The 17921-nt window shown below is 50.5% G+C and overlaps 1 protein-coding gene across 1 annotated transcript in view; it reads left to right on the plus strand.

The window, feature by feature from the left end:
• The first annotated feature begins 8076 nt into the window (after nt 1–8076).
• The window catches only part of SLC25A33 (solute carrier family 25 member 33), a 31547-nt gene continuing 21702 nt past the window's right edge, over nt 8077–17921 (plus strand). Inside the window, exon 1 of the mRNA XM_063417573.1 lies at nt 8077–8231. Coding sequence (XP_063273643.1) covers nt 8092–8231 — 140 coding nt within the window. The 5' untranslated portion in view covers nt 8077–8091. The remainder of the gene's footprint in view (nt 8232–17921) is intronic.

Consider the following 17921-nt stretch of genomic DNA (forward strand, 5'->3'; position numbering starts at 1 on the left):
GTGTGAGGAGGCCACATCTTTTAATCAGTTCACACACACCGAAGATGTGAGGTTCAGCTCCATCCTATGAACTGCCTGATGAGGACAGGGAGGAGGGAGGGCTCAAACAAGGCGAGTGCTTTCTTGCCCCTTGTCTCTAGTCAAGACAAGATTTATTTTTTTAAATTTTGGATGTGTCTTACACGTGGAAAGCCACGTGATTGAGGCGAGGGTTTATGGACCCTGAGCTTCAATGTCCAGCTTATTCAGCAGTGACAGTTCTGGTTTGCTGCAGGTGGCAGAGGAGGCAGTGCAGCCCTGGCTTTGTGCCTGTTTCTGTCCCCTTCCCTTGCAGTTCAGCCTGGGAGTGTGGCTGGAGGGGGCAGGAGGTGGGGCGGGTGCAGAAAACTCAGGAATTAGTTCATGCTCAGCTCCAGACACCCAAACAGCCTCATGTTCCAGCTGCATGGAATATCTGAAACAAATGACCTGCCCGGGGCTGGGAGCCTGCACTGTTTATGTACAGTGCCATGGCAACAGGGGAGGAAGTCATGAGCTGGGGCTTGGACCTGATGGAATCAACAAATGATATCATAGATTAGCAAGTCCTAATAAACCCGTGGTGCTCTGCTGTCCCTGCCTCCCTCCCAGCCCTGGCACCGTGGCAGGCACATCCCTGCCTTGTGAGTGGCAGCAAAAGCTGCGAGTTCTGCTTGTGTCAGGACTGCCTTGAAAGCCACCCCTGCTGCCCTGCCAGCACCTCCTGCTGCTGCTGACTCATCACAGCGCACACATGGAGCTGTTGCTGTGTTTTTGGGATGCTCCTGGCCCTGACAGCCTGATCAGCCTGCCTGTGGAGCTGTTCCTGTGTTTTGGGATGCTCCTGGCTCTGACAGCCTGCCTGTGGAGCTGTTCCTGTGTTTTTGGGATGCTCCTGGCCCTGACAGCCTGATCAGCCTGCCTGTGGAGCTGTTCCTGTGTTTTGGGATGCTCCTGGCCATGCCAGCCTGCCTGTGGAGCTGTTGCTGTGTTTTGGGATGCTCCTGGCCATGCCAGCCTGCCTGTGGAGTTGTTCCTGTGGTTTTGGGATGCTCCTGGCCATGCCAGCCTGCCTGTGGAGCTGTTCCTGTGTTTTGGGATGCTCCTGGCCATGCCAGCCTGCCTGCTGCTGCTGGCCTGTGCTGCAGCACTGCTGGGGCCACCCTGCAGGCAGCACTGGCATCCTGGTGCCCTGCACAAGCTGTGGGGGAGCTTTTGCTTCTTCCTGTGAGTTGAGGCTTTGTGAAAGTAATTTGTGTCTAGGAAAGGGGGGAAGTGTTCTGTGGAGGAGTTGAGTAGCTGATAAGGAAATTGTCATCCTTCTTTGGCAGCCCTGCATTCCTCTCCAAAGGGAGGCCTGTCCTGGGTGCAGGTTCCTGCCCAGACCTGTGGATCTTCATCAGAGCTCCAACAATGGCAGGGCAGGAAGCCTCGGAGGGGGGAAGACAACTGCCGATTCTCGCCTTTGTCTGCAGGACTGGGAATGGATTTCTGAGCTCAAACAAGTTCCCTGTTGGAGCCCAGCCACCAGTCTGGACCTGTCAAGTCCTTTGCTGGTATCAAGGCACTTTTCCCTCTCCTTGGGCCTGAGATGTGGGAACTTGCAAGAACGTGCGTCATACTTTTAGGAACTGACTTTGGCAGTCACACCTCCTGCATAAGGTAAGACAATTATGAAAAACAGTTCCTAGCACACTGCCCCTCTCCTCTCCCACACGCTTCCTATGCAGAGCTAATGCTGTTGATCTTATTCCAAAGTTGTGTTTGACTGGAGAAGGAAATACAGTGATTTATTTAGTAAAGTTTATTAAAATTAAAACCCTAACCCAAAGCACAGCCTTTCTTGGCTTACAAAACTGTGCTGAAAGGAACAAAACCCATTCAGTGCTTGCACAAAACACACTGGAGCACTGATCCTGCCTTTGCACATGTTTTCATTCTGAACTATTGCAGGCTTGTCTGCCCTTCAGACAGAAAACTATTTGAAGCAGCTGCCAGATGTTTTGTCTGCCTCGTGTTTTACAGTTTGCTGTTCCCGGCCGTGCTGGGGCTGCCCTGTGCATTCTGTTCCTGTGGCACCCCGGGGCTGCTTTCCCACCCTGCAGCCTGACCTGGGGCTGGTACAAATGCAGGAATTTCACTGCCAGGCTCGGTGCCACCTCTGCTGTGGGACCTGCTGGGACCACATAGAGCAGGCACGTTCCTCTGCCCACAAGGTCTGTGAAAGCCAAGGGGATTTGTAGTCTCTGTAATAAAAGCACAAAAATAAAATGGCCTGAGGTGAGCCCTTGATGGGCAGCCTTGCCCCAAGCCACAGCTCAGCCCCTTGGACTGGAACTTGGCTGAGTTTTAAATCTAACTTCCCCCTCATCAGAGGGATGATAAATTCTCAAATACAACTAAGTGGGGCAAAGACCTTTGTGCTTTTTTCTGAACTGTGACAAATTGGACTCAATCAGAAGAGAGATACCTGCTGAATAGGGAATACCTTGGGATTTCCTTCGTGTTTGCCTGGCCCTGACACACTGTTTGTGTGGAGTTTATTAACTGGGAGCAGTCCCATTTCCATCCTGTTTAGAGGCACCTCCTTGGCTGTGTCTGTGCTTCTGCCCCTCTCTCACTCCTGTACCGCATCCTGGGCCAGTCCTCACCCAGTGGGTTCAAGGTGCAGTCCTTCCCTTTGCTCAGACTCACATCTTTCCGTAACCTGAGCACTCCTGTCCACACTTTTTGGGCCCCCAGCACTGCCCTTGCCCCTGACCTCAGGTGTGACTGTTCTGCAGCTCGTGGCCAAGGGAAGCTCTGCTGTGCCAAGGTGCTGGCTGGGATGGGGACCAAGTTCCCCAACTTATTTTTTTAAAAATACATGGGCAAGCTAAAAACACCTGCCTGAACTGGAATCTGGTAGGACAGAGGTGTTGATTTTTTTCCTTTTATGAAAAAAATACTGAAGATTTCCCACAATAGAAACATGTCTGAGCTCTTTGTTCTCTCTCTTTTCCCAAAACAGGACCTTTGAGAGTGCAGAACTGTCTGGCAGGCTGCAGGTAAAGTGCCATCCACCAAAGCAGTAACTTCATTTCCTGCCACAGGCTGGATGTTTTCCTTGGAAGAGAACCACCTAATATTGATAAGGTCTGTTTCTACTTAATTTGAGGTCCAGCAGAGAGGCTTGAGGAGTACCAGCTGTTACTCCTAAATATGATCTGTATTTTTCAAACTGTCTAGACACCTGGGTGGGTTGCACACATTAGCAGCAAAGGTAGTTAATCATGTCAAACGTTCTCTTTCTCTAAAGGTTTTTGCTTAATGAGCTTTATGGAAACCCAGGGGAACACAGGGAATCAAGCAGACAAGTGAGGAAATTTGATCCCTAAGGCTGACACTTGGACATTTTTCATTCTGACCTGGTACAGAGAGTGCAGAGATTTCAGGATTTGAGGAGTTATTGGCTGTGGTGTTTGATAACAGCACTGACACAGTAAACCCCCCCAGCAGTGAGCTGTGGCTGTTTCACATGCTCCTTATGAAATGGTGTTAAATGAAAACTGACTGAAACAGTGCTGCACAATAGGAAGTGACAGCAGTGAAAGTTAGATTTACAGAATGCCAGGAATGAAATTTACCACTGATTGTAAAGGAAAACCCAGAAGAATGACCACTCAAGGTCCTTATGATGTATCCTACCTGGACAAATAGGAATGTTCTCAATCAGTGCTCTCACAGATGGCAGCTACCTATTCCAGAGTGAAGTGCTGTGTGATAAAATCCTTTTTAGTAGAAAGGTGATTCTTCATATTCAATCTGACTGGCTTATTTGCATTAAAAAAAACCCCAGAGAAATGCAAATAACCTTGGAGTTGAAAAGGGCGAGAGACAGGACAGGAACCACCCTGAGAAGCTGCATCCCACAGCTCAGACACTCCTGAGGTGGGCGTGTAGATCACGGATCTGGAACGTGGGTCTTGGAGGATTCCTAACATTTACAGCAGAGATTTGTGGCACACATGCTTCAGGTCTGTGTTTTCTCGTGTTTGTGTTTGCTAACTATGTTTTGAACTCCATAATCAAGACTAACCGTGGCCTTCACTAGAATAAACTTGTTTTCCTCTCTCAGGTTGCCTGGCACTGGCACTAATCACAAGAACTTTTCGGTAAGCACAAGGGGTGTATCTTTCTCTACAAACAGCAAAGGCAAATAAAATAATATTGTGGTCAAACAGGTGGGGTGTTTGCAACCTAAACAAGCATGAGAATCCCAAGACAAGCTGTGATTCATTTCCCAGTATGTTTAACTTGCAGTTTAGAAGAACTGAGCCCCAGCATTAAACAGTGTCTCCCCAGATGGGTGTTAAACAGTGTTTTCAGGAGGGGATGGACACTGGAGGAGCAGATCTAACTCTGGAAGAAGCCAGGATGCAAAAAGATTGCTGGTCAGGAAAAGCCTTTGACATGTGAATCTTTTACCAGATGCCTTTGGCAAAGGTTCAGAATCCTAACTGGGAAGGGGAGGGGAGGGTTTGGCCTTGGGGCTGGCTGAGGGCTCTGAGCTGCTGGATGAAGCTCTGTGGGTACGGGCTGGGCTGAGCCTGCAGCACTGAGGGGGATTTCCTGCGGGTGTTTTCCCAGGGGTCAGTGCCTCCAAATGGTGCTACAAGTTGTGTGAGAGGAGCAGCACGCTGCAGACTCTGCTGGTTCTGAATTCTCTCAGATATCTTTCTTGCCAAATTCTCCTGGAGAGAGATTGAGTAATCAAACCAGGCTGCAGTAAAAACACCCCTGTGTACGTCCAGGCGTGCAGGGTATTGCCAAAGTGGACAGACTGTCCTGCCTGGGCCTGCCAGAAGAGTTGTGTTTTGTCCAGCGGAAAAGAAAACATCCTTTTCTCTTTGCACTTTGGAATTTGTCTTTTCAGACTCTGATCTCATCAGCAGAGTCTCTCTCACTAGGACAGGTTTGGCCATCCCGAGTCAGGACCATGGTCCTGTGAGTTGAGTCTTGCAGCACCAAAACTCAGCTGGTCCCCACAGAAAGTGGCCCTGGGGAAAGTTTCCTCCTTTAAAATCCAGGACAGACTAGGAAATGCTGGAGCTGAGAGGTTCCTGCCCTAACTGTATCTGCTCTGTGGGTTCACCAGCCAGAGCTGCCCTGCAGTAACACACACCAGGATTAGAAAGCCCACCAGCCCAGACACCTCCGTACTTTTCCCACTACCTGCTGTCACCTTCTGGAAAGGCTAAAGGGGACAGATATTTTTCTAGAAGAACAAAAAAACACCCAACATCCAGGGCTTTGTATGTCAGAAAAAAGTCCAGATCTTTTCCTTGTCTCAACTCCAGTGAAAAAAGTCTCTTCTGGGTTATCTCACACTTATTCCAGGGCTTATCTTTAAGACATTTCAGTTCTGAGCAGAGCTGTTGTTCTGAATTTTGCAATCCATTGAAGACTCCAGCCCAGCAAAGTGATGCTAAACCAGAGTTTTGTGTCATGTGCACTCTGCCCTTGCCTCCCAGCACCGTGCCCTGTGTGCTGCCAGAGCAGGCTCCAGAGGTGCACATGGAGCACATCAACCTTTTGCACACAATGGTTGTTTTACAAATGCTGTAAAGTTGTTTCACAAATGGTTGTTTTACAAATTCCTTGAGCCCATAACACCAAAGAAAGGACCCTGCAGAGCCCAGTGGTGCACAGAAAATGAAAACATTGAGCTCCCCAAAAATGCTGCTGGGAAGGGAACTTCTTGCCACGGGTGATTTATGGTTGCCTTGGCTCACAGCCAGCTGGAATACCCCAGCCTTTGCAGAACCTGTGGAAGTGAAATGCTGAGGAAGTTGTACATCCTCCAGAAGAGTCAAGTAAAAACAAAGTGCAGGCTTTATAAACATGGTGTGTGTACACTCTTAAAAGAGACTCTTTCTGCTGGGTTTTGGCTTTGTGTCTAATGCTGCTGGCCAGAAAGGCTGGTTGGGAGCAGGAATTCGGGGATTTCTTAAAAATGACAGTATTGGAAAAATGTTGAAATGTTGATATTTCCCACCAAATGAAAGTTTTGGTTTCTTTTTTTGGTCAGGATCCATCAAACTCCTATCATTTTCCTTCTTTTAAAATAATAACCACATTCAATATGATTGTATGAGCATGATTTGTCCAGTGTTTAAACAGGAACATGAATATTTTAAGGATTTTTTTGTTCTTCTAGAAAAATATCTGTCCCCTTTAGCCTTTCCAGAAGGTGACAGCAGGTAGTGGGAAAAGTACGGAGGTCAGAAAGCAGCAAGTGTCTGGGCTGGCAGGCTTTCTAATCCTGGTGTGTGTTACTGCAGGGCAGCTCTGGCTGGTGAACCCACAGAGCAGATAAAATAGGCCAGAAAAAAAACACCCAAGTCACAAAATCTAAGTGTCCTACCATGGGATGTGGAGTTTCTGCCAGAAACAGCGTCTGTGCCAGGGCTGCCTGCTCCTCCTGCAGCGTTCCCTGGGTCAGTCCAGGGCATGGTTCCTCCCCAGACACCAGCTCAGAGCTGCTGCTTTTCCTCTAGGAAGGTGAGACCAGCCAGGAAGCTGGTGCCATTTCAGCTGTCTCACAGATTTCCCCGTTTTGCCCGGGCAGAGGAATGGCCAAGGGAGGGGGAAGGGGCAGATGGATTTTCCAGGTAACACGCAGTGAAAGAGGGACAACAGTCTCACTCAGAACAATGGCTTTGTTTTGACCTGCTTGTCAGGAACTGACCTCTCTCCCCTCTCATCCTCTGAGCATGGGATCCTCGGGATTCTTGTTTTCTTTCTGCCCTCCCTCGCTGAGATAACATTTTCCTCTCGGTGCAGTGACGCACACAGTGTCCACCACGTCTCCCTGACACCAGCGCCTCCAGCCCAGCCCCTCGCTGTGTCCCTGTGGGGACTGGAGGGCTGTGAGGTCAGGTCAGAGCAATCCCTGTCCTGAAGCAGCTGCCTCCTCTGGCACACAGCCCCAGGCTTCGGGCAGACACCGTGCCAGTGGCAGGGTGGGTGTGTTCAATGCCCTCTTGTGTTTAATTCCCGGGCACTGCGTGGGCAGGCACACCAGGAGCTCAGCTGTCATTTGGGCTGCAAGCAGAGGAGGTGCAGCCTTTGCCTGAGGTCTGATGAAGGAAAATGCAAGTGCAGCCCGGCGGGGAGGACACAGCTGCATCCTGCAGGGTGTCCAGGCTGATCCACCCTCCCTGCCAGGGACCCCGAGCTGCCTTCTCCGGCAGCCAGGCCGTGATGAACCCGCAGGGAGTGAGCGCTGCCCACTGAGCAGGCCCTGCCAGCAGGGGAGAGCCCAGCCCACGGCCACGGCCACGGGGAGTGCCCTCAGAGCGAGAGAGAGCCGAGCCCTCAGCCATGGTGTGTGCCCTCAGAGCAAGAGGGAGCCGAGCCCTCAGCCATGGTGTGTGCCCTCAGAGCGAGAGAGACCCCAGCCCATGGCCACGGCCATGGTGTGTGCCCTCAGAGCGAGAGAGACCCCAGCCCACGGCCATGGTGTGTGCCCTCAGAGCGAGAGGGAGCCGAGCCCACGGTCACTGTGTGTGCCCTCAGAGCAAGAGGGCACAAGGGGCACTGCCACTAACCAGGCTGCGTGTTCAGGTGCTGGCCAGCCCTTGGGTTTCTCAGCCAGCCCCAGAATTGCTGGGACGTCTCACAGCCCTGATGAGCTGCAGGCAGGGAAGGCCCTGGGCAGGGTTAGCAGGAGGATGCACAGATGAAACTGCCCCGGGAATTTGGAGGAGCAGGGATTGTGCATTCCCACACAAAGGAAACTCTTGGTGGTACAGTTCCTTAGGTAAGCTGGGAGTGTCTTTGTTACAAAGAGACAACACCAGTTTAAGTACCTGCACTGCTGCTGTTTCATCCTGGTGTACAGCTGAAAGAGAATATAAAGATATAAAAAGAATGAAAATAAAATACAAAAATTATTGCAGTGTCTGTAATAGCAAACATTGCCTGCCCAATCTCTGGGCAGAAAAACAACCCTACAAGTGCCAGCAGCAGCAGGTGAAGCCTCCTTGTGCCTCTCAGGTGAGCGGCTCTCCCCATGGAGAGGGGAGGAGAATGGGGTACACCTGCCTGGGCACCACGGGAGGAAGGGATTTAGGCTTCACATGGGCTCAGCAGTTAAGTCCTGCCAGCAAAGCCTCTGTGTGGAAAGTCTGCCTGGAAAAGAGTCAGAAGGATACTTTTCAAGTTTTATGGTAAGTAAAATCACAAAAAGGGGGCAAAGAAAGGAAAGGGGCTGTTCATTTTTTTTTCTACTTTACTATTTCTGATTATTTTAAAACTTGGTTCTAATTAGGTGATGCAAATTCTTCAGATGAACTCTGGGTCTGAGGGGGACTATAAGGTTTTATAGAGCCCGGCATGAGGCTGTGTGTTTTGTACCTTGTCTCCTAGCAGCAAAAACCACATGGATGTGAGAGGCTGTTTTATGATCCGCCAGGGCTGTTGTTGGACAGGCTACAGTGAGCTGAGTTATTCCAACCACGTTGGGTAGCTGTTCCCTCCCTCTCTCTTTCTCCCTTTTTTCCTCCTCTTCCCCTTAATTTTTTTTCTTCTCTTTCCCTTTTTTTTTTGTTAATTTTTCTTTCCCCTCCTCACAGGCAAGTGTGAGAGGGGTGGATGCTTTTACCACCCCCGTGCCAGAACTCTCTCGCTGGACTTGGCATCAGCAGCACTTCTCACCTCCCTCCCAAGCCCTTTTCCCTTGCTGGCTAGGATTCCACCAGGCCTTTCTAAAAAGGCAGTGAACTATGCTGGTTACTCTTTCAGTTGCTCATCTCTGTGGTGTTTTCAAGAGAAAAAAACCAACAAAACCCAGCCCAAAAAACAACAACTCTGCTCCTGCTGCACAGCCACTTCCATCAGTGGATTTGGGAGCCTGGCAGATGTTCATGAGCTGGGGCTCACGATGCCCCTGGCATCTCCATTTCACAGCTGGGCAGTGCTGAGGCGTGGGCAGGCCCCAGGGCTGGCCTGGGCACACACAGGGTCTCAATCCTACTCTGGCCTGTGCTGACTTCTTGGTGCTTTGACCTCCCCGGGCTGATTCTAGATTTGCCTCCCCCTGGTCCTTCCCATCCTGGCTGCACTTCTCCCTGTCAGTCTGGTGGCTTTGCAAGCTGTGATTACAGAAATAACACCCTCCCATCTCCCCAGTGTTATCCCACTCCAAGTCAGTCCTGGAAAGAACTTTTCATTGGATTATGTGACTCCTTATTTAAAAAAAAAAAAAAAGGTTTTAACTGCTGCTCCGAGAGAGAGACAACTTCAGCTCTACATCAGAGCATCACAGCAGCTCTGTTACATCCATGCTGCACATTGCTCTCTTTATATTGCCTTTTCTCTCTTATTTTCTGTTTGTGAGGCCCATGCAGCAGAACTAAACACTGACAGTCATGCATTTCACACTAGTTCTGCTAGAGCATTCAGGGCAAGGGCAGTATGGAATTGTTCCCCCTGGTTTTGGAAATGCCACCTGTGCAAAGTTTTCAGCTCGCCTGAAGTTCAGTCCAAGGAAAACTGAAAGAACTGTTAGTGCTAGCATGGGTTTGAGAGGCCTTGATCTAACTCAGTGTGCTGTTCTTCATGAATCCTGGAGTGGGAAGAAAACACAAATTAACTTTGTGCCTTCCTGCCCTTCAGAGAGGGAAACTGTGCATTGTCCCTGCTTGCTGTAAGTGGAAACAGGCTGCTCACGGAAAGAAAGTCTGTTCTGAGATGAAAATATCTGGCTGAGCTCAGCCTCCTCCAGCCCAGGCTGGGATTTGCACCAGTTGTTATCCGAATCTTCTGAGCACTTGTCTGCAGTCTGCCAAGGCCAGCACAAGCTTTGATTCCTGGTGGGATGTTACCTCAGGCAGGGCTGGGGCTGGGTTGGCTGTGGGGATGGCTGATGGCAGTGACAGCTTGTGTCACAATCAGCAAACTCAAGGCCAAACTGCATCAACCTCTGCCACACACACGTGGTCCAGAGGAGCCCATGTCAGTCCTGGATACGAAGGATTTGAAGGTGAGGATGCCTGTCTTTAGGCTGACATTTGCCTTAGCTCCTTAGGTGATTTTGGGCCAGGAAAAACACTTTAACCTGTACATGTCCTGAATGTTAGGGGTCAGCTCTGCCCCAGGCAGGTGGCAGTGAAAACCAATGGTGCTGCTTGCACCCGGTGGCTCCTTGGATTCCCCTTCCCTTCCTGGTGCCATGGAACCGGCCAGGATTTGTTATCCACTGGCACAGGAAATGTCTGTGATGATTTTTCCCTGTACAGCAAATTTGCTTTGTGTGAGACAAGTCAGGCAGAGTAGGATGTTTGCAGAAGGCACAGACCCCAAAGGCCTTGCCCTGCTTTGATGTGACTGTGATGGTTCATGATTGAATATGGGAGGAGTACGACCCAAGGCTCTGTCTGGGAGACTGAATGCAGTGCTGCTCCTGTTCACTCTGGCAGAAAGCTGTTGGCTCCTTCCTGGGAATTACAGAAATATAACTGGCTCCTTCTTATGAATAAGTCACCAGGGAAGTGAGCTGAATGATTGGGACAATCAGCAATCTGCATTTGCTCCTCTCTGCCAGGTTAAGATCACTGGAGGTACAGATGATCCCTGCTCAGAGCTGGTGGCCAAATGCCACCCAAGCTAAGCATCAGAGGCAGAAAATCAGCTTTGCTTAGAAAGAGAAGGACAAGCATGGAAAATCCCCCTAATTATTGTGAATTGCAGCCAAAACCACTTGAAAGCAGAACAGTTCATGCTCGTTAAGTAGACTTTGTAGGTTGAAAATGTCATGTTTAATGAACAAATCACTTCCTTAAGGTCACATAGACAAACTGGTATGAGGTATAACACATGGCCCCAGCAAGAGGTGGGTGTCAGGGTTGCTGGAAGGAAGCTGAATGTGCAGGAACCTCAGTGGAGATGTGTTGTCATGGGAGCCCTGTTATTTCTTACCCACTGGTCTGGTTTAAAGAAGTGGCAGAAATCAGTATGATGGATGATATCTGTAGTGATTTATGCTCACCTATCCCCGGGTCTGAGAGAGGGCACGAGGTGTGCTGTGTGAGCAAACCCTGCCTGGGCTGGAGCCCTGGCTGTGGCTCAGGAATGAGCTGGCCGGGAGCAGCAGAGGGGGGCACACGAGGGTCCCATCCCAGGCCAGGGGCTGCCTCTGCTGAGCACAGAAAGGGATTTCTGAAGGGAACTAATCCAGCATGGATTGCTATCACGACTGGACTGATCCAGTCCCTCAGACGGGTTCATCTCAGCCTTTCTGGAGTAATTAATCCTGGGTCCACTCTTCCTGCTGCTCTTCCCTCTTGCCTTTGTTCCTCTTTGTGTCTCATCCCCACTTCACCTCATCCTCGCTGTCAGAGCCTCCTCCCGTGCCGAGGGGTGACATCCCCGAGCCCCTGGAGGGGCTGGGTGCCCTGGAGCAGGGCAGAGGGGTCCCACAGCAGATCCTGCTCCTGCCTCGGGCTGGCACACACAGCCCTGCTGCCACACAGCTCTGGAGGAGCTGGAACTAATCAGGATTACACCACAATTAAATAAAAGACAGAGAGTGCCCCGTGCAAGGGGAGGGAAGAGCAGCCCCGAGGCCCCGAGCTGCACAGGGAAACCCTGCTGTAAAACATCAGTGCTTTTCAGCCCTGGGCACTGCACAGCTTTTCACTGAGACTGTTGTTGCTGCCCTCTCTATATCATAAGCAGGGGGAAAAAAAAAGAGTTTTCCACCTACAGGGAAAAAGCTAATATGGTTTATTAAGCTTGTCAATATTTTAGATAAATTGTTTATGTTGTGCTTCTAGTTCCACTTTACTGCAGACTTGCCCAGCCTCTCCAAGCTGTTCTGGATTACTGGCTGTGCTCTGATCTCAGGAGACCTGTGAGCAGTTGTTAGCCATGTGTGCACATGCTGGCCCATCTTACACACTCCACTTATTCAGCAGTGGCCAAAATATGCCATGCAGCTGGTCTGCTTCGCTTTCTGCTCTGCCTGCTTACAATTTCCTTTCCGTTGTAGACACAATTGTATTCATTTTTTTGTTTTGTTCCTATGCAGCCAATTACGGAGGAGCAATGTGAAGAAACATGATCTAATATAAAGGCATTTACTAAATATACACATTTCTTGCCTGGCTCTATACATCCTCCTAGTTTCTGGAGCATTCCCTAGCACAGGACATCCTGCCTATAGGAAGCTTCCCAGCTTTTAAAGAAATTCCCTCTCATTGCTCCACACCACAACAAAGAACATGCATTTGTGTTTTCTATCACTGTTTTCTTTCTTTCATTCACCTGCATCACCAAAGGAAGTGAGAATGTTTGTGTGTCGTAAAACAAGACAGAAAAGGGATCGCTGGGCAGGGTGTGGGGAATGATTTCATTTTCTCTTCTGCCAAAAATATTTCATTTGGGTGGAAAGCAGAGTATCACTTCTGTGTCAAAGCTATTGGCCACTTCTAACGGCAGAGCCCAAAAGGCACCTGTGTTTTTGTTACATAAATGTCTCTAAGTCCTCCCGGTGGCTCATAATAAAGGGCTGAAGGGAGCGGTGTTCGCGGCTGGCCACGGCAGCCCGGCAGCAGCAGAGCCTGCCGGGCTGTGCTGTCGGGGCTGCGGCGGATGAGCAGCACCGGGCTGCGGGAGCCTCCGTCTCACATCTGAGCTCCAGACAGAGCAACCACAACCGCAAGCAGCGGCGGTGGCAGCCGCGGCAGGAAGCAGGGAACATCTGGCCTTTGGCTCCCCTTGCAGAGATCCGCGCTCAGGCTGCTCCCCTTCCCCTCCCTCTCGCTCAGCGCTGCTCCGCAGGGCTCGGGGCAGGATCTGAGCAAACCGCACACCTCGGGGTGCCGCAGACAGACACAGCCCCCGCTCCTTCGGCAGGACGGGATGTGGAAAGGGGGCGCTGCCTCAAGGTGACCTTCTAGGAGTCACCTTCTCCTTCTCCCCAGCTGCAGGGGGTGATTTCTGTGCGGCTTCCAGCTCCCCCTGCTCCCCAAACTGGGCACACCAAATTCGCAAGATGCATCTTGGGCAATTAGGAATTCGCTGGGCAGGATGTCACCTAGCCAAATAAGTCTCTGTCTGCGTTTTTGTTGTTTTTTCTTCCTGGCTGGTGGAGCTGTGGTTTGTTTGCTTGTTACTATACTTTTTTCCCCCTTTTATTCTAAGGAAAAGTGCTTGAAGTACAGGATCCTTTAGAGGGAATGAAGTGCAGGAAACACATCAGGAAGGCGATGAGCTGAGGCTGAATTAGGCCAGCCCTCCAGAAGTGACATTCAACACCTTCTTAGCAGTGCTCGGGAGCTGACTCCTAACGCTGTGTGTATCATTGCCTGTAACCCAGCAGGGAAACTGAGGCACGGAGCAGTGAATTTATTCACTGAATGGCAGCAAAAGGCCAGGGCAGAGTCGGGAACAGAGCCACAGCCTCTTGAATTCCCGTCCAGAGCTCTCTTCAGCACCACACGGTGCTTCTGGCTTTGGGTGTTGCCTTGCTCTGTCTGCACAGGAAGCAGTTCACTTCAGACGCGAACAAACGTGAATAGTGCTCAGAGTTGGTTTTTTTCACCCTGTTTTCTTTTTAAAGGACAGTCTCCCAAAATAAATGTTCCCTTGAGTCAGTTCAATCTCTAGGAGGAAGAGTTTCCACAGAGTAAAGACCTTTACCATTAGTAGTGGACAAATGGGTGACTCAAAATTTTTGAAAACATAGCCCATGATCATATAACCTGCTATATTAGGAACTTGTGTAATTGAGTCTTCTGCTCAGTGACTTCTGAGAACAGCTAGTATAGATTCTTCAGGGAAAAACAACCCTGCCCTCCCTTTCACCTGCCCCTGGGTCTCTATAAAAGACAATTATGCAACGTTAATTTCTCTGTAATCTCAGCTGTCTTTGGGAACAGCATCGTTACCCTTCCAGCCTTTTCACTACTACCTAAAAACGGCCTAGCCTCAATTTTGTCTCTCCAGCTGAGATTCCCATGGTCTGTGACACTGTGACAAAGGCCACTCCACACAGATGCAGACTGCCCTGTGCTCCGTGGCTTCACTGCTGCCTCTCGCAGGTCTTTTCCCCAGGCTTGGGCAGTTTGTCCTGAGCAGCTCAGCGCTGTGACTTTCCATCCCCTATTCACTTCTGTCTACTCTGACTCACTACTACGACCTGACTGTAGCTTCTTTATTGCTTAAATCACACTAATTATTGTCACACGGGCAGCGCTGGTCGGGCACGTCCCTGTTCTGCCAGGATGCACTTCCAAAGGTGGGGTCAGGACAGGAGAGGGTCCCAGTGAACCGTGTCCTCACCACAGTGAGTGTCTGTATCTCACTGTCTCCTTGCCATCCTGGAGAAAAGAGTGGGAGGGGGAACTGGAGAGGAAACCAGTTTGGAGACAGAGGAGTTAACACTTCAGATACCTCTAGGAAGGGAGGAGAGTGTGAGACAGACAAAGGGTAGGAAATGCAGTTTCCTGATGGAAGAACTTTGGCTGACACATTTGCTGTGAGTAACCTAGTGTCTGATAGCTATTTATAACTGCTCAGCAATGATCCCCTTATCGCGAGGCCACGGGCAGTGTCTGCACACCAAAAGGAGGGAAATCAACTCAGAAGTGATGGGGTTTGCAACAGAAGTAAGCAAATTGCCAAGAACCCTCTTCTCCATGAGGGAAGCCACGGTCCAGCAGAATACACAGATTCAAAATCAGAGAAAGGACCCTTGTGCTACCCACATACTGTGCAGGATTCCTCAGCTTGGCTCGCCGTGCTGCCCACTTCTTTCTCTCTCTAAATCCAGTCCAAGCTGATGTAATTCCTCCCAGCTCAGATGGGCATGGGCACAGGGAGAGGCTGTGCTGACAGATCATAGCCTGGCTGCTGGCAGTGAGACGTCCAGCAGGAGTTTCCAAGATCTGTGAGTCCCTGGACTGTGCTGCCTTCCCCTCTCCCTCCAAGGCCTAGATTCACTCTAGAGAAAAGGCAGCAGACACCTGAAAGCACAGCCCTGGCCTCCTTAGAGCCCTGCTGGGAGAAGGGACACTTTCCTGGTGACTGCACTGGAGCACTCAACCCCTTGACCTTTCTCTGACTTCTAGGATGAGCTAATATTTGGGCAGTAACTTTCTGCTGGGATAATCCATCTCTGAGTGACAGTGACACCTCTGTGTTCGGGGCTGAGGTTTGTAGGTCAGATGCTTGCCCAGTGCGTGGGATTCCCGGGAGAAAGTAGCATGGTTCTGCAAGCTATTATTAAAGCCAATTATGTCTGTAAAAATGTCTTTCCGGGTGGAAGGTTGAGGTGTTTCATGTAAGTCACACAAAGGACACAGATGGGTATTTATTGCCACACGAGTCCAGCCTCACTCTTCCCCTGCTGCTGCCCCACGGTGCCCTGCAGAACCGGTTCTCCCTCCCGGAGGCAGAAACCCAAAACCTTGTGTAGCAAGAGAGGAGAGGGAAGAGCAGTCGTGTCCAGGCTCTTGATGTGACACTCCTTGCCCCGCAGGGCTGAAGGAAGATTTGACATGGAAACTTCCTTCACCCTGTTAGCAGTGACTCCATCCCATCCCCTGCCTGCCTGTCCCCACCAGGCTGTCCCCGGGCTGTCCTTGTTTCAGAGGCTTGGGACATCAGTGGCCACCAGACAGGACAGAGCCACGCTGATAACACACCAGAGAGCCACTGTCTGGTGAGAAGGATAAGCACCTAAAGCCCTTACCTGAGTCCTGTATCAAGGCCAAGATGGAAATAAAGTCATCTTGTGAGCCTACTCTATGGGTGAGGTTTCCACAAGGAAGCCAGATCTGGCTGAGAGCTCCAGCTCCAAATAATGTGCTTCCATCCCATTTCAGTCCAAGAGATCAAAGAGATCAGTTAAACCCATATACAGGCCAATATTCTGGAATAAATCATTCTGTAATTCTTCTGTTTTCTCATCTGGATCTTTATCTGCTGTGTCAGCTCAGGACAATATCACCCAAACCTTGCTAAACAGAGGACTGCACCTATGTTGCATAAAATTGAATTCATTTCAAGGAGATGCAGAGATTGTCTATTCAGTAATGCCTTTCTCCCTCACTGCACTCATGTGAGTAGAGATCCTGGCTTGTGTTACAGTCAGGAATTTGTCAGTTCTTACACTTGTGAGAGAGCTGCTGCCACTCACTTGTGTCAAGCTGTCGGCAGAGCTTTATTGTGAATTTTTACTGCTGAATATGGGTGGTTTTGCTGTTGTGATAGAACGGAGATTTGCCTACATCTCAGGTAATGGCTGAGCCATTAAGCTGCTCCTCACTCATTTTTATTTCTTGTGGCAACAGGTAAAATCAAATTTATTCTTGAGTACTGAAAATTCCCAGTGAGATGCAGCCAGTGGAGCTCAGGGACTGGGTTAGATCTCAGCTGCTCTCGTGTCCCCACTGCCACTGACAGTGAAGCTTCTCCCTGTGGCCAGCAGGCTGTGACTCCTGCCACGGGGGCTGTGGTACCTGCACTCAGCACTTTGATGTATAAATAACTTTGTGCCTCATGGGTTTTGAATGTTGTTTATACCCCACTGGCTGCCACGCCATGTGCCAAGGTTATAAATACCCTGCTGCGTCTAGACTGTATCTAAACTTGGCATTGGGCACCCAGATTCATGAGAGGAGTGGCTTCATCTCCCAGCACAAAGGAGGTGCCCCAAAATGTTTGATCAGGGGTGCAGAGGGGGCTTGGCAAGACACTTCTCTCCTGCCATGCCAGAGCAGCACTGGCCCCGCTTTCTGAAGGGGCCTTGGAAAATCTCCTCCTCCCGTGCTCCAGAGCTGCTGGGCACCCAGCCCAGAGGAAATACCTGACCTTATCCCTTCCTGATGGGCTTCAATGCCCCATTGAGTGCAAGGGGTCCACAGCATCACAGCCTCACCTTCCCTGGCCTGACAGATCCGAGCTGAGGCTGGGCCGAGGCTCAGGCTGGCACTGAGGCACCCTTGGGCTGCTGCGTGTGCAGGGCTGAGCTGCAGAGGAAGGACAGACCAGCCGTGTCTGCCTGCTGAAGCCACGCTGGTACAGCTGCAGCAGGAACCTCTGCAGCCTGACAGAGGCACGAGCAAAGCTGATGCATTTCCCCATGCAGCGTGGAGGTGATGATTTGTGTTTTGATAAGGGACAGTGAACCTTGTCTGGAGCTCTGTGAGGGAGCTGTGGGAACTCCTGCCCCCTCCTGGGTTTTGCTTGGAGGCTGAGAGCACTCTTGACATATAATGGGGCTGTTCCATGATGGATAAATGACAGAACAGGGGATCACACCTCACATCAGAGCACTGGCTATAAACACTTTCTGTGTCAACACTGGTGAAACCTCCCTAGACCATAACCTCAGTCAGAGGCTAAAGCCTCCTTGCCTCTTTGAGCTTTCCAGCACTGCTCCTCCCTGAGCATTCCCTGAAGGAGCAGGGAATCAGGACAGGATTCTTGTGGCTTGCCTGTGAATGTGGAACATCTCAGTGTGGTTGTGGCGTGCAGGCAGGCAGGGCTCCAAACTGCAGGGAGCACAGAGAGCTGCCAGTCAGTCCCCAAGCAGTCCCTGATGATTTATTGGATGCAGTTTACAGCCTTGGAAAGGTAAACCTGTGGTCATGACATACCGAGCAGCAACACTGCTAGAACTGTTCTGACCTGGGAGATGAGCACAGTTGATATGAAGGCTGTAGGAGGGACACCAGCCCTGCTAGTATCCTCTTACCCAGACAAAGTTCCTTGTGACTCCAGTGAGTTGCTGGAACTGGGATTGCTGAGTGCTGCCACAGCCTCCCCTGCAGCTCCTTCAGCCCCTGCAGGGATTGAAGGCTCAGTGAGGGGAGTTCTTGTGCCTCAGCGGGTGCTGTGGCTCAGGAGCAGTG

This window comes from Prinia subflava, chromosome 21, assembly GCF_021018805.1.
Source record: "Prinia subflava isolate CZ2003 ecotype Zambia chromosome 21, Cam_Psub_1.2, whole genome shotgun sequence".
In the NCBI taxonomy this organism is placed as follows: Eukaryota; Metazoa; Chordata; class Aves; order Passeriformes; family Cisticolidae; genus Prinia; species Prinia subflava.